This window comes from Berghia stephanieae, chromosome 11 (assembly GCF_034508935.2).
Source record: "Berghia stephanieae isolate SIO BIC M18660-M18661 chromosome 11, UCSD_Bste_1.3, whole genome shotgun sequence".
Lineage (NCBI taxonomy): Eukaryota > Metazoa > Mollusca > Gastropoda > Nudibranchia > Aeolidiidae > Berghia > Berghia stephanieae.
In genome coordinates, this window is record NC_088370.1 from 33,386,495 (window position 1) to 33,400,728 (window position 14,234).

A 14,234-nucleotide genomic window follows, 5' to 3' on the forward strand; every position below is an offset into this window, starting at 1 on the left:
ACAGTACAAACGAGTAACAACCACAAGTTTGAATTCTTATAAGATTCTCATTTTTTTTTTCTGTATCGTCATAATATTATATATGTGACCCCTCGTCTCAAAACGGTATTAACTCGGGATGATTAAGTTGCTGAAAATTGAATTTATTGCCAGAAATATCCGACTTGCAATGAGTTTGTATGCTGTATTGAATAGAATGAATATCGTATCTTAGAACGCTAGATAGCAATAATTCAAATTTGTGTTCAGTTTCGCTTTAATTCGGCTTTTTAGTATCTGGTTCATCCCGACATACGAGTAATACCGTTTTGGGACGATGTGTCACATATTATCATGATGGCTTTCAAAACACGTTTGTTTAGCTAGAATTCTTTAAAGCCTATTCACCATTGATCTTTGGCCTTTGACCAATATATCATGTCAAATACTAACCCCATTACTATTAAAACGCTAATCTATGTATGTATTCTGTATGCAAGTGTTAAGAACAAACTGGAATCCATAATTTTGATTTAAGTAGTAATTAATTGCCTTCAAAAGCTACTATTTTTATTTTTAATTAATTTTTTTTTTTTTTTTTTTTTAAGGGGGGGGGGGGGGGGGGGTTTCCACGAGTCTAATTTATAAAATAAATAAGGAAAAGTTTAGATTAATAGATATTTACATTTTTAAAGCGCATCTTTACATATCCAACCTGTTCAGTGAGTTTAACAATGCTTCAAGTATGATCATTTATTTACTGAAACAACAATATTTCTACGATTTAGAAAAATCTCATCTGATCTATTTATAGATTATTTGACTATTTGTAAATCCCTTACTAAATTTTAAAAGAAAATCAAATTAAAATTATGAAGAAAATTTAAACATTTTCATAAGTTATATTTATGTATGTATACCTTTGAAGTTTCGTCATCGCCAGCAGTCTGAAGGAAGGCACCAGTAATACTGAAGTTTTTAGTTTTCTTTCTCCTCACAGTCCCACTACCACCACCACCATCACCAGCACCGCCCTCACCACTACCATCGTCACCACCGCCACCTATACCACTCACACGACTAGAAGTGACGAATTTGCTGCTACTTCTGGTATTGTTGTTGAAGTTATTGTTTTGAATAGAAGAACTGGAGGCGGTACGGGGATTGTTTATATAGCTACCGTGATTAGGGCCGCAACTGCCACCACCAACACCGATACTTATAAGATTGCTGCTGTTGCTATTACTACTACTACCACCACCGCCAGCACCACCACCACCACTGCCCACCGGATGTGACTGTGACGCAGTTATGACGTCATGTCCGCTGTGTAACGTGTGCACGCTACTAGAAGAAGGCGCTGTATCGTTGCCGCTGTCCCGGACCGTCGTAAGATCGGAGGAACCACTCTCTGTCTCCAGGCTCGTTCCTCGCCCAGTGTCGTAGAGGGTGGGTTTTCCTTCGCTCTCGGGTCGAAGCCACAATGCGGTTGGGGGATAGTTGTGAAGATGGTGATGATGGTGGTGATGATGATGGTGATGTGGATGAAACAAAAGGCTGTCGTGTTTGATCTCAGGCTCTCCTGTATTTTTGGTCAAATGGGTGGATGGATGGGTGGGGCATGGGTGGGGGCAGGAGCGAAAATTTAAAGTAAAGAGCATTAGAAAATTGAAATCAATTCTTATAAGATGAAACGTTAGACCCATTCCACGAGGATATTGTCTATGTTTTCTGTTGTGTCCAATGCAGCACACATGACATGTGGCCCCAAGATCTTCAAGCTGTAAGAGAAAGTTAGGCATATGGAATATCCACACATATTATACGGTATATTGTTCATCTCATGATATAAAACTTGCACCTAGTATCTTCGAGAATTTTGTATTATATATAATTAATACGGGTAAATTCTCAACGATGTAACATGGCTGGAAGAAGGGGGGAAAAAACAACTAGTTCGTGTTCATTTTTGGGACGGCATTGATATTTACAAGAAATGGATCTACGAGAGATTCTCAAATAAAAACATTTAAAAATAACTGATATACATGTAGTGCAAAGTTCAAGTCATTTGTATTTTGAGCAATATTGGCCATCATTATATATAAACTACCCTTTCCTTTAAAAGCATATGCCAAGCAGCACCGATGAGACGCCGAAACAGCACTGTCGGCAGACTCATTATATGAATAAATATAATAGTTATCTACTGAGAGAGGGGGGGGAGAGAGAGAGAGAGGGGGGAGGAGGAGAGAGAGGATAGAGGAGAGAGAGGAGAGAGAGAGAGAGAGAGAGAGAGAGAGAGAGAGAGAGAGAGAGAGAGAGAGAGAAACCACTCTGATCTTATGCATGACAAATACTAGTAAAAACACAATCTTTTGCGTCTTTGAATCCGTGTCAAGGAACAATTCAATAACAAAATCAATGGGAGGTCGCCGCTTGCGTCCGAAATTTGCAAAACGTTCTCAAAAATTAGAAAGCCCCCAATTTTGGTGCGTAGGCATATTTATAATTAAGACAGTTATGTCTATAACACACAGGCAATATTTAGAAATAGAAATGGACACCAAATGACACATAATGAAATAAAATAGAACTGTTGTAACATGGAATGCAGACCTATATTACATTGTATCACGAACTCCATTCAGAACATAATAAAATATTGTGATACTCAGATTAGAACAAGTAATTAAATCATCTAAGCACGCAACTCTTTTACAAAATGATTATCAAATCAAATCTTGGATAAGATAAAACATTTAAACATTAAAAAACATCTAACGTAAAAAAGGTAGGGAAAAAACAGGGTTGGGGGGGGGGGGAGGGGGATCTATAAGAAAATTGTTATGATCGTAAGGTGTAAACTATACAAGGTTTGAAAATTCATTTATCTAACGTAGAAAGAACAAGTTTTACATTCAGAGAGTATAAGGGGTTTTCAATGAGTACATCACATGGAAAGAAGTGTAGATAGATCAAGATATAGTTGTTGGGGAAAAAATGTACAAAACTTAAAAAGGCCAAAGCCATGTCTTTGTTCAAAGTTGGATAGAGAGAAAAGTTCTGAAAGAGATATGAATCAAATAGTGTTTTGATGCTATGCGTTATTCAAATCAACGCGACTTTTGTTTATGGTAAATTTACCTTCCTATATATGAAGATGCGAAGAGAAGGAGGAGGAAGAGGAGAAGAAGAAGAAGAAGAAGAAGAAGAAGAAGAAGAGAAGAAGAAGAAGAAGAAGAAGAAGAAGAAGAAGAAGAAGAAGAAAGAAAGAAAGAAAGAAAGAAAGAAAGAAAAGAAAGAAAGAAGAAGAAGAAAGAAAGAAAGAAAGAAAGAAAGAAAGAAAGAAAGAAAGAAAGAAGAAAGAAAGAAAAGAAAGAAAGAAAGAAAGAAAGAAAGAAAGAAAGAAAGAAAGAAAAGAAAGAAAAGAAAGAAAGAAAGAAAGAAGAAGAAGAAGAAAAGAAAGAAAAAGAAGAAGAAGAAGAAGAAGAAGAAGAAGAAGAGAAGAAGAAGAAGAAGAAGAAAGAAGAGAAGAAGAAGAAGAAGAAGAAGAAGAAGAAGAAGAAGAAGAAGAAGAAGAAGAAGAAGAAGAAGAAAAAGAAGAAGAAGAAGAAGAAGAAGAAGAAGAAGAAGAGGAAGAAGATATAATTGTTTTTAAAACAATTCAATCAATTTTAAAATCTCCGTGTTCACTATTTCACCAAACACCCTTTGAAATCATATCTTATACATTATACTGTTTGGACATTAGGTAATACATTAATGAACTCACCCTGTTTCAATAATGTTGATACCAATGTCATGTGTCATATACGATGTTTTAGTCCTAGGGAATTATTGTCTTTTCTATCTTAACTTTCTCAACCCTAACACCGACTATATCCGTAGTTTACCCGTGTTACTTTTACCACCCATGCCTATTAATTACGTATTTATGAGACAAATTATAGGCGTAGTATCAAAGCTAATGGGTTTTTTTTTAGTTTTTGCATGATAATGATAGTTGAATAAAGCTATCTATGTACATGCTTATTTTTAATACATGTTTTTTTCTCCAATTTTGAAAAGTAGCAAAAATCTCTAGGATTGAGTGAGTAAGTAAACTGTGCAGTCATTCATTGAAAAAATGCTATCGACAAGATGAATTAGAAAGACTTGGGATGGAAACAACAATTCTGTATCCATCTCACCAAACCTTTCCATTAGTCTTCAAACTATGTGGTCTAGTGGTATGACACTCGCTTTCGGATCGGAAAGTCCTGGGTTCGAGCCTCCCGCTCGGCGCATAGCTGAGTCCTTGGAACAGGCTCTTTACTCACATTCTCTCACCGTACTCAGGTGTAAAATGAGTACCTGGCCGTTAACAGCGGTGTCTTTGTCCGGAAAATTGTAATATCGCCTAACAGGCGTCATGTCCCGTCCTACGTGTTACATGTTGCTGTTGACCAGGGACCCCTTATAAAGCTCTTTGAGCACATTTAGAGAATATTGCGTTATATAAAGTTCAATTAAAAAAAAAATAAACTTACAAACATTTGGAAATGTATTGACTGAGCAGTCATTCATTGTAAAAAAAAAAAGGTTCTTTACAATTTTTAATGGCCTAGGTTTGAGTTCTTGTTTTTGTCAATATGAGGGCAATATTATCGATCGAAATTTCTGGCAAAAGTTTTTTTTAAAGTTTTCTTTTTCAGAATAATATGGTAGTGTGGCGACTTTCTTACTGGCAGAGACGATGGTTTGAAGTTTGAATCCTTTTTGTTGTCGCTTTTTTCTTTTATCCTGATGAGTCGAAGGGCCTTCAGCGTAATTAATTGCAATGAAGTCACCCCGATTTGGTGTTCAATACTTTTCCAAATGTTTGTAAGTTTAATTCCTCTTATCGATGGAATTTTTACGATCCAGTGTTTCCGGCAGCCGTCATCGCACTCGAATTTGGTAAGTTTGGTAACTTTTGTATACATTGGTAACTTTTGTATACAATCTTTTCAGTGCATATTTCAATAGGATTCAGTAGTCTGATGTCACGCCGCCCGGCAACGGCGGCCATCTTGGTTCTAAACAAAGAAAATCATTACTTTTTATTCTTCATGCTGTCTAGAACTTTTCATATGCCTTGTGATCAGAATGTGTAAAAGTCAAAACATGGTCAAATTTATGGGTTTTTTTCCCTCTGGAAACGCTTTTATGCTCTCCGGAGAAATATTTCATACGGCGTCCGCCATTATTCCGATAGTTTAGAGCCAGTGTTACTAAGTTACCATGCGTCATTAGGAAGGAAGTGACGTTACGACTGTTGAAGAGTATTGTCATTGCCTAAGTCGTTTACTTCTATTTTTTTTTAAAAGCTCATATTATTCATCACACGACCAAGAAACAACCCCCCCCCCCCCCCAGTAGTACTATTTTAAGACGACTGATCACATCTAAGAACCCTGGTATCAACAAATTGAAACAGTTTGAGTGGCCACACAAGACACATAATGAGTATTAATAAATATCAGATGAAAAGTAAATTTAAAAACTGACCTAAAGTCAGTAGTACAAACATTTAAAACAACATCCATGCGTAAGATATATATATAAAAAAAACTCTTAATGGAAATAAAGAAAGAATCATCTGGGGCAGGTTATGGAACCAAAAATAAAGAGAATGGATGATGATGATGATGATGATGATGATGATGATGATGATGATGATGATGATGATGATGACTATGATGGAGCTGACGATGATGGTAATGATACTACCACGTGGTCTGAGAGAGAGTGCAAAGTCTTTGCCTTGGGCTGCCTTTAAACAGAATCACAATACACTGCATTTGCTTTTATCGACGACATGAGCCCTTGATTTGGCTATAAATTGATTGTATTGTTTGTTTGTTTGTTTTTGTTTTGTGGGGTTTTTTTTTTGTTGGTTTTTTTTTTTTGTTGGGGGGGGGGGGGGGGGTATTTGTTTATTTTTAAACACTGCAAAGTTTTTAGCTCTACAGAGGTCCAGCAATATAGAGACAGCTGTAGGACAGCTAAGCTAACCCCGAGGTCAAGTCGGTTATTAATTTAGTTTTTTTAAAATAATAACAAAACTCGCCCCCAAATGTGAATGGATTTTGAAAAAAAAAAAAATTAAATGTCCCTTTTCAACAAAAAAAAAAAAAAAGATATAACAGCGAAAATCAAAATGGCACCGACGTGAGCTGAGAAATCAGTTTGGATTTGAAGCCTTTATGAGGGCACGTCTGTCTTTTTAATGTCTTTTACGTAATGGTTCACTAAAAGGTATGTGATAATCATAGAAAATAGGGGGCCTTCTTAGCGTGGCCTTCGTAAAGTTATGGCCTGACACCGTGGACTTCGTAAAGTTATGGCCTGACACCGTGGCCTTCGTAAAGTTACGGCCTGAAGTTATAGCCTGATACTGAAATCCAAAATGGATGGCAGTTTGACGTCATTATTTGGTTTTTGCACCGCCTAGAGAGTTGTCGTTAGTAGAGCTCATGGAAACAAGTCATTTCATTAGTTGAACTATTGAATTCAAATCACCATTTGTTTTCTATTGTGGCAAAAGACTGGCATTTTGACGACATTTTTTGGTCAGTATCAGGCCGTAACTTTACGAAGGCCACGCTGATACTGACAAAAAAATGACGTCAAAATGCCAGTCTTTTGCCACAAAAGAAAACAAATCGTGAGTTGAATTCAATAGTTCAACCAATGAAATGACTTGTTTCCATGAGCTCTACTAACGACAACTCACTAGGCGGTGCAAAAACCAAATTTATAATGACGTCAAACTGCCAGTGCTTTTGGATTTCAGTGTCAGGCTATTACATAACGATGGCTACGGTATAACTTCATTATACGGGGATTTGTCGTTGTATAACCGGCCTCAGTTTATCCAAAATATAAATCAATAGGGAGAGTCTTGACCGAAAAGTAAAATAATAATAATATTAATAATAATAATATATTTACATATTAAAAAAAAAAATAAATAAATAAATAAAATAAATTGAGCTTTTATAAAGGGCAATATCCACTAAACGTGCTCAAAGCGCTTTACAAGTGGTCCCTGGCCAACAGCAACACATAACATTTAGGACGAGACATGACGCCTGTCAGACGATATTACAAATTTTTGGGACAGAGACAACGCTGTTAACGGCCAGGTACTCATTTTACACATGCGTACGGTGAGAGAATGTGAGTAAAGAGCCTTCTCCAATGACTCAACTATGCGCCGAGCGAGACTCGAACCCAGGACCTTCCGATCTGAAAGCGAGTGTCATACCACAAGACCACATAGCCGCATATAATGGCCGATACTGGCTACACGTCTAGACAAATTCGAGTCGGATTGTTATTGATTTGTTATCGCTGTTGCTGATGCTGTTGTTGATATGGTCGCTCTTGTTGTAGCTACTATAGTTGTTGTCATTGGGGTGGTGGTAGTGGTGGTGATGGTGGTGGTATACCTTAGTGAGATTTCAGTCTGTCTAGGTCACCGTCAGTCTAGAGCCCAAGGAACGTTCGAGAAAAAAATTGATTTTGATAACATTATTGCATGTTGGTCAGTTTATAGCCCTTCGGAGCTTGATGGCCATGGAACCCGAGGTTGTCCAGGTTTCTACAACGGGCAATAAATAGCAATTGCTTGCTACCATTTGGACATAAATTAGCCTATGGCAACGTACTACTTTCTGCCAAATCTAACAAACCCAACAACCCAATCACTACTGAGAGTAGACAGAAGGCTGAGTGAAAAGTTAGACTGAACCCGGGATCAAAACTAGTTCACTTGCTTGTGCTCGCTAATCAAGACGGTTAATTCGATCCGCTCTGTTTTTTTTTTTGTTTTGTTTTTTTTTTTTGGTTTTTTTTTTTGTTTTTTTGTTTTTTTTTGTTAATTTCACATCTCTTTTTCGGGAGAGGGGATGGCGAATGATCGAAATGTTTAACCTACGCCAAATCAGAAATCGTCTTTTTACGTCAAATACCTTTCAGTTTGGATCTGAGCTTTTAGTCGATCAAAAAGAAATATGAAATAATATTGACTGTGAGATTTATGCTCCCCCCCCCCCCACCCCCCGCCTGGAATTTAAAGCAGCATCTTATTATAATATTAATAGTTCTACAATTTGAATCTTTCTAAACTTCGTACCGTGCTAGTCTCGTCAGAAAGAACATGCCTTTTTATATTTAATTCTGGGGCCAATTTTGAAATATGAAATGTTAAATCCTGTACAATTCTGACTACTCTTTCATTTTGAAATATGAAATGTTAAATCCTGCACAATTCTGACTATTCTTTCATTTTAAAATATGACATGTTAAATCCTGCACAATTCTGACTATTCTTTCATTTTAAAATATGAAATGTTAAATCCTGCACAATTCTGACTATTCTTTCATTTTAAAATATGACATGTTAAATCCTGCACAATTCTGACTATTCTTTCATTTTGAAATATGACATGTTAAATCCTGCACAATTCTGACTATTCTTTCATTTTAAAATATGAAATGTTAAATCCTGCACAATTCTGACTATTCTTTCATTTTGAAATATTAAATGTTAAATCCTGTACAATTCTGACTATTCTTTCATTTTGAAATATTAAATGTTAAATCCTGTACAATTCTGACTATTCTTTCATTTTGAAATATGAAATGTTAAACCCTGTACAATTCTGACTATTCTTTCTTTTTGAAATATGACATGTTAAACCCAGCATCACAAATCTGACTATTCTGTCATTTTGAAATATGACATGTTAAATCCAGCATCACAAATCTGACTATTCTGCTCTTCCAGGTTCCAGGACTCACCGATAGAAACTTTTTAATTTTCGCGGCAAGAATTTCATCTTTTTTCCATCGGTCGTCAGAATGTTGAAAATCGCCGGTGTGGTAGTAGTCGTTGGTTTTCACGGACAGGGCTACAATATAATGATGATATACAATAATATAATATATGATATATGTTATAGAATAAATTGGATGACCAAATCATATCGAAGTGTGTCAATATATAAACATGTAAAACTGAATTATGATGAGATAGGGACATGTTTTTTTGCTGGGAAAGAAACAAAAAAAGGATTAAAACTGTGTTTAGCCTCACTTCGTGGCTAAATTGGATTCCATGAATTGTGGAGGGAAACCAATAGGGAATGAGATTATCGAAAGAGTAGCGTCCTTTGATTGGACGTCACCCATAGTCTGTGACGTCACCGGTGGAAAAGTTATTAGAGAGAGAACGTCATATTGGTTGGTGCATGCGTCTCTCGTCCTCGCTTCCGGTGAAAGCGGTTTGAGACACTTCAAAACCAAAATGACGTTCTCTCTGTAAGGTGATGTCCAATCAAGGGACGCTACTCTTCCGCTAATCTCATTCCCTATGAAGAATGTGGTTTTCCAAATATCCTTAATTTCCTCTTTTTTTCATTTTGAGATATTGAGGATTATTTCTCTTAAAAATTCTCATTGGTCTATTATTTTATCATATTTAAACTTCGAATTCACACAAATCTAGGAAAATTCTTGTGCCATTTGATGCTTAAATTAAAATGTTTACATTTCAATTTATTTCCTGGATGAAAAATCTCAAAAAGTAGAAGTGGAAAAATCAACTTAACGAGTTTTGGAAAAGTGACATTCTTACACTGACAAATCCAGTCACATTCCACATCATAATTGTAAAATATGTCAAAGGCAATTTCAATTCTGTACTGGCGACTGTAATATTTAGTGTTTGTGTGAAAACAATGACAGACAGACGTCTTTTCTGAAGAAATATTTCCACGTCATTTCATTTAACGAAGATAATAGACTGTTACTTAGTTTTAAGAAACGCAAATTAAAAAAAAATTAAACAAGACAAAAAAAAAAACAGATGCAAAAAGAAAACAATTTTAAAATATAAGAAAGAATAAAGCAATAAAAGATGAGAGAAACGTTTCATTCAAGGATGCTAGATTCCTGATTGGCTTGTCAACGTTACGTAAATTATAATTTTTCATTTTCAATGCATATAGGGAATGAGATTAGCGGAAGAGTAGTCCATAGTCTGTGACGTCACCGGCGGAAAAGTTATTAGAGAGAGAACGTCATGTTGGTTGTGCGCATGCGTCTCTCGTCCTCGCTTCCGGTGAAAGCGGCTTCAGGCACTTCAAAACCAAATTGACGTTCTCTCTGTAAGGTGACGTCCAATCAAGGGACGCTAATCTCATTGCCTATTGTTTTAAAAATGAGACGGGAGAGATAGAGAGAGGGAAAGAGAGAGAGAGAAGAGAGAGAGAGAGAGAGAGAGAGAGAGAGAGAGAGGAGGGAGAGGAAGAGAGAAAGAGGGAGAGAGAAGGAGGAAATATAGATGAAACAAAACATGGTGGATTAAGAGGGAGGGAGAGATAGATAGAGAGAGAGAGAGAGAGAGGGAGAGAGAGAGAGAGAGAGAGCGGAAGAAAAGAGCAAGCGAGAGAGAGAAAGAGATAAAATATTGGAAGAGCAAATGCAACAAAACGATAACATTGAAACGCCACTGGAAAAGAAAAAGTCAATCCTTCCTTCGTGGCAATTGTATCGGGGGTAAATCAATGGTAGCATTTGATGATGGGATTAAATGACACACTATTTCATTGGCTGGATTTGATATATTATCTGTACAAAGGTTAAATGGATGAACAGACTTAAATGCATGGAATATGCCTATAGGGTGAGCTTATCATGTGTTCAATTGGAAAAAAAAACAAACTTGATAAGTAATTTAAACACTGGAAAATGTCATAGTTGAATGGAAAATTGTAGCAAATCATCCCTGAATGATTCCAAAAGAGAGTATTTATTCAGTTTATTCATATCTTAATATGAACAATTTTTACCGAGGATACTGATACAATTTCTAAGTTAATCACTTACAGCGATTTAATGTTATAATTTATAGACTGGAAATTATAATATGGTTAGATATCGGGGGGTTTTCTATAACTTTAACATATTCAGATTTCAGCATTGAGTTTTACGAAATATGTTCAATTATTAAACGAAATATGTTCAATTATTAAACGAAATATGTTCAATTAATAAACGAAATATGTTCAATTATTAAACGAAATATGTTCAGTTATTAAACGAAATATGTTCAATTATTAAACGAAATATGTTCAATTATTAAACGAAATATGTTCAATTATTAAACGAAATATGTTCAATTATTAAACGAAATATGTTCAATTATTAAACGAAATATGTTCAATTAATAAACGAAATATGTTCAATTAATAAACGAAATATGTTCAATTAATAAACGAAATATGTTCAATTAATAAACGAAATAGTGAACGTTTTGAATATTTTCCTTACATCAAATTTCGTGCTGACTTGATTCCCACTAATCGGTTTGCAAAACAAAAATTTCACTAAAATGTTTTTTCAAAGATGCAAATTACAGGTTTTCCTTTATATCGACATAATGTACTCTATCGATGTGATATTAATAATTTCAATTATCCACTATTTTTCTTTCTTAATTAACTGCTATTATTCATTGTGTTAATATTGTTACTTTAGTTAAAAAAAAAACAAAAAAAAAAAACATACGAACAACTGAAAGTCGCACCCAGAATACTTGTTTAAGAATAGTGTGTTGACATTTTATTATGTGTTGAAGGCTTTTGCTAAATTTTTGATGTTTTTTTTTTGAAATTCAAAAGAATATATTTAAAAAGCTTTTTTTTTTTTTAGATAACAGAGAGATTTTATAGAAAGGAAAAATTGAATATAGAATGGAAATTAAAATAGTGAGGTGATAATTTTATATTTAAATAAAAAGTTAGGAATAAAATGGGCGAGGATATAAAAATAATGATTGTAAATATCACCATTGGTATAAATAAGTAACGTTCATTATTGTTTAGCTACATAATAATAAATACACGAGTCTCGAAAGTCCAATCTGGTCTGCTGCTGAAAAGGAAAGTCTTGAAAAGTGAAAAAAATATCTGTGGTCAAATAATAAGCTTTTAATTACAAATGGTAAATTAAATCATTTCTAAATCATCATGAGATTTGAAATATCAAAGTATTGAAAACAACATAATTAACAAAAAGAAAGAAAGAAAGAAAGAAAGAAAGAAAGAGACGATTTTAATGACATCATATTATAAGTTAATACCCCTTCTGCACAAGAGATGAAGAAGGGAAATTAATCGTATTTAATTTAATTACTTTTACATGATAGAATTACACACTTTTTGATTCCTCACTTACGCAGATGGCAAAAAATTATAATTAATTTGACATGGCCATCAGTGAATCGCTTTTAATGAAAAAGAATCATATGTGACACATCGAGTCCTCAGGTAATATGTCTGAATGAATATTCCATTTTCTATTAGCCGAATCAGAATGATATTATATATATATATATATATATATATATATATATATATATATATATATATATATATATATATATATATATTTACATATGTATATATAGGTATATTACTCGATGGTCGGCGGTTCAAGCCTATGAAGTCCTGATTTTCACGACATGCAGATCAAAACTCTGAAATCAACATTTGAACTTTGCGTACCATTTTTATTTAATTTTGGGCTGATCAGACCTCTTATGACACACACACCCCACCACACACACACACACACCACATATATATATATATATATATATATATATTATATATATATATATATATATATATTATATATATATATATATATATATATATATATATATAATTATCTCGAAGTTTAATTTAAAAATACAGCATTAGACGTAAAGAAAATTCAAGACGTTAAATTCAGAATTCGGTTTCGAACATCAGGTTCATTCGGACATATTACCGCCTTGGGACGCTTGGTCACATATCACTACTAATAAACTTTCCTTTATAAAACTCATGGGCAATATTTATATTCTTTTCTTGTAAGGTAAATAATATTATGAACTGCAAGATAGCCAAGGAATGCCATAAATTATGTAAACAGGGCAACAACAACAAAGATTTTTTTTTACTTCTTACCTTTCTCACTGACGCTCTCACTCTCCAGATCCACTTCTTCGCAGCTCGAGCACTCCGGTGTTGACTGTATTTCCTCCTCGGAGCTGCTCAAGCTCTGTTGCCGTTGCTTCTTACCGCGTTTGTGTTTGTGGGGTTTTGGGGGCGGGGGTCTTACGCAGTCCGAAGGGTCGGAGCTTAGAGAATCATTCCGAAGCATGCTCTCCAGCTTCTTCCGGTTATTTCGAGTCCTTCCGCCAGCTGAGCTGGGATCGAGATGTTGCTTTTTATCTCCCATATCGGTAATTCCCGTATCTCGCGTATCCTCCATTTGAGTGTCGCTTGCATGGTCGATCAAAATCCGATGACGAGAAAATTGCATATCCAAAACTTCTGGGTCTCCACCAGCACTTCCGCTTCCTCCACCACCTCCTCCACCTTTTCTATTCTCAACCACTGTACCTCCGCTTCCGCTACCACCTCCCACTCCACCACTACTACCACTCCCTCCTCCACCTCCTCCTCCTCCACCACCACCACCACTACCATACCTATCTCTTTCTCTGTCTCGTTCCCTGCTCGGGGAACGCCGCTGATCTTTATTGGACGTCCCTCGGTGATCTCCCCTGTGATGTCTGCCACCAGCGCCACCGCGTCGTTCTGAACGCCCCTCGGACTCAGACACGGTTTCCTGTTGCTGCTGCGGATCGTTCAGGCGTTCCCGAGACCCGACGTATTCCCGACGCCCGTTCACGGGCGACTGACGATAGCGATCCGGGATATCAGCTCCTGTCCTTTGGTCCCCTACTTTGGACCGTCGTTCCCGGTCCTTCCCGTCCCGGTCCCGGTCCCGATCACGCCGACGATCGAGTTGGTCCCGGTCTTCGGGATACCCCGACGAAGAGCCTCCTCTCTCGTGACGTCTATCGTGGCCAGTCTGAGTTCCGTCTCGGATTTCCCTGAAATTAAAACAGAAAAAACATTTGGAACGTTAAAGACGTGCTTCATAATCATTAAAAAAAAAAAAAAAAAAGTTGTCCTTCAGAGTCGTTGGGCCCATGAAGTCGGAGTTTATCCTGGACAAACAGACAACAGCAATTGCTTTCTATCCTTTGGATAGGACGCTAGTCTATAGGAAAGCAATTTGCGCCACCAAATTTTACAGACTCAGCTACGCATTCACTGCTTGGTGGACAGGGTGGGGGGAGGGGGAGGGAGGGGGGGGGGGGTGGC

At 36.1% G+C, this 14,234-nt stretch overlaps 2 protein-coding genes across 3 annotated transcripts in view; both read right to left on the reverse strand.

The window, feature by feature from the left end:
• LOC144956239 (regulating synaptic membrane exocytosis protein 2-like) overlaps positions 1-13,383 on the reverse strand; it is a 91,033-nt gene extending 77,650 nt beyond the window's left edge. For both annotated transcript variants that reach the window (XM_078886662.1, XM_078886661.1), the window contains exons 1-2: positions 13,026-13,383; positions 8,812-8,921 (exon numbers count right to left, since the gene is read on the reverse strand). In XM_078886662.1, coding sequence (XP_078742788.1) covers positions 8,812-8,921; positions 13,026-13,383 — 468 coding nt within the window. The remainder of the gene's footprint in view (positions 1-8,811; positions 8,922-13,025) is intronic.
• A 442-nt stretch (positions 13,384-13,825) lies between these two features.
• The window catches only part of LOC144956240 (regulating synaptic membrane exocytosis protein 2-like), a 108,316-nt gene continuing 107,907 nt past the window's right edge, over positions 13,826-14,234 (reverse strand). Inside the window, exon 6 of the transcript XR_013641926.1 lies at positions 13,826-13,960. The gene's annotated coding sequence lies outside the window, so the exon portion shown is untranslated. The remainder of the gene's footprint in view (positions 13,961-14,234) is intronic.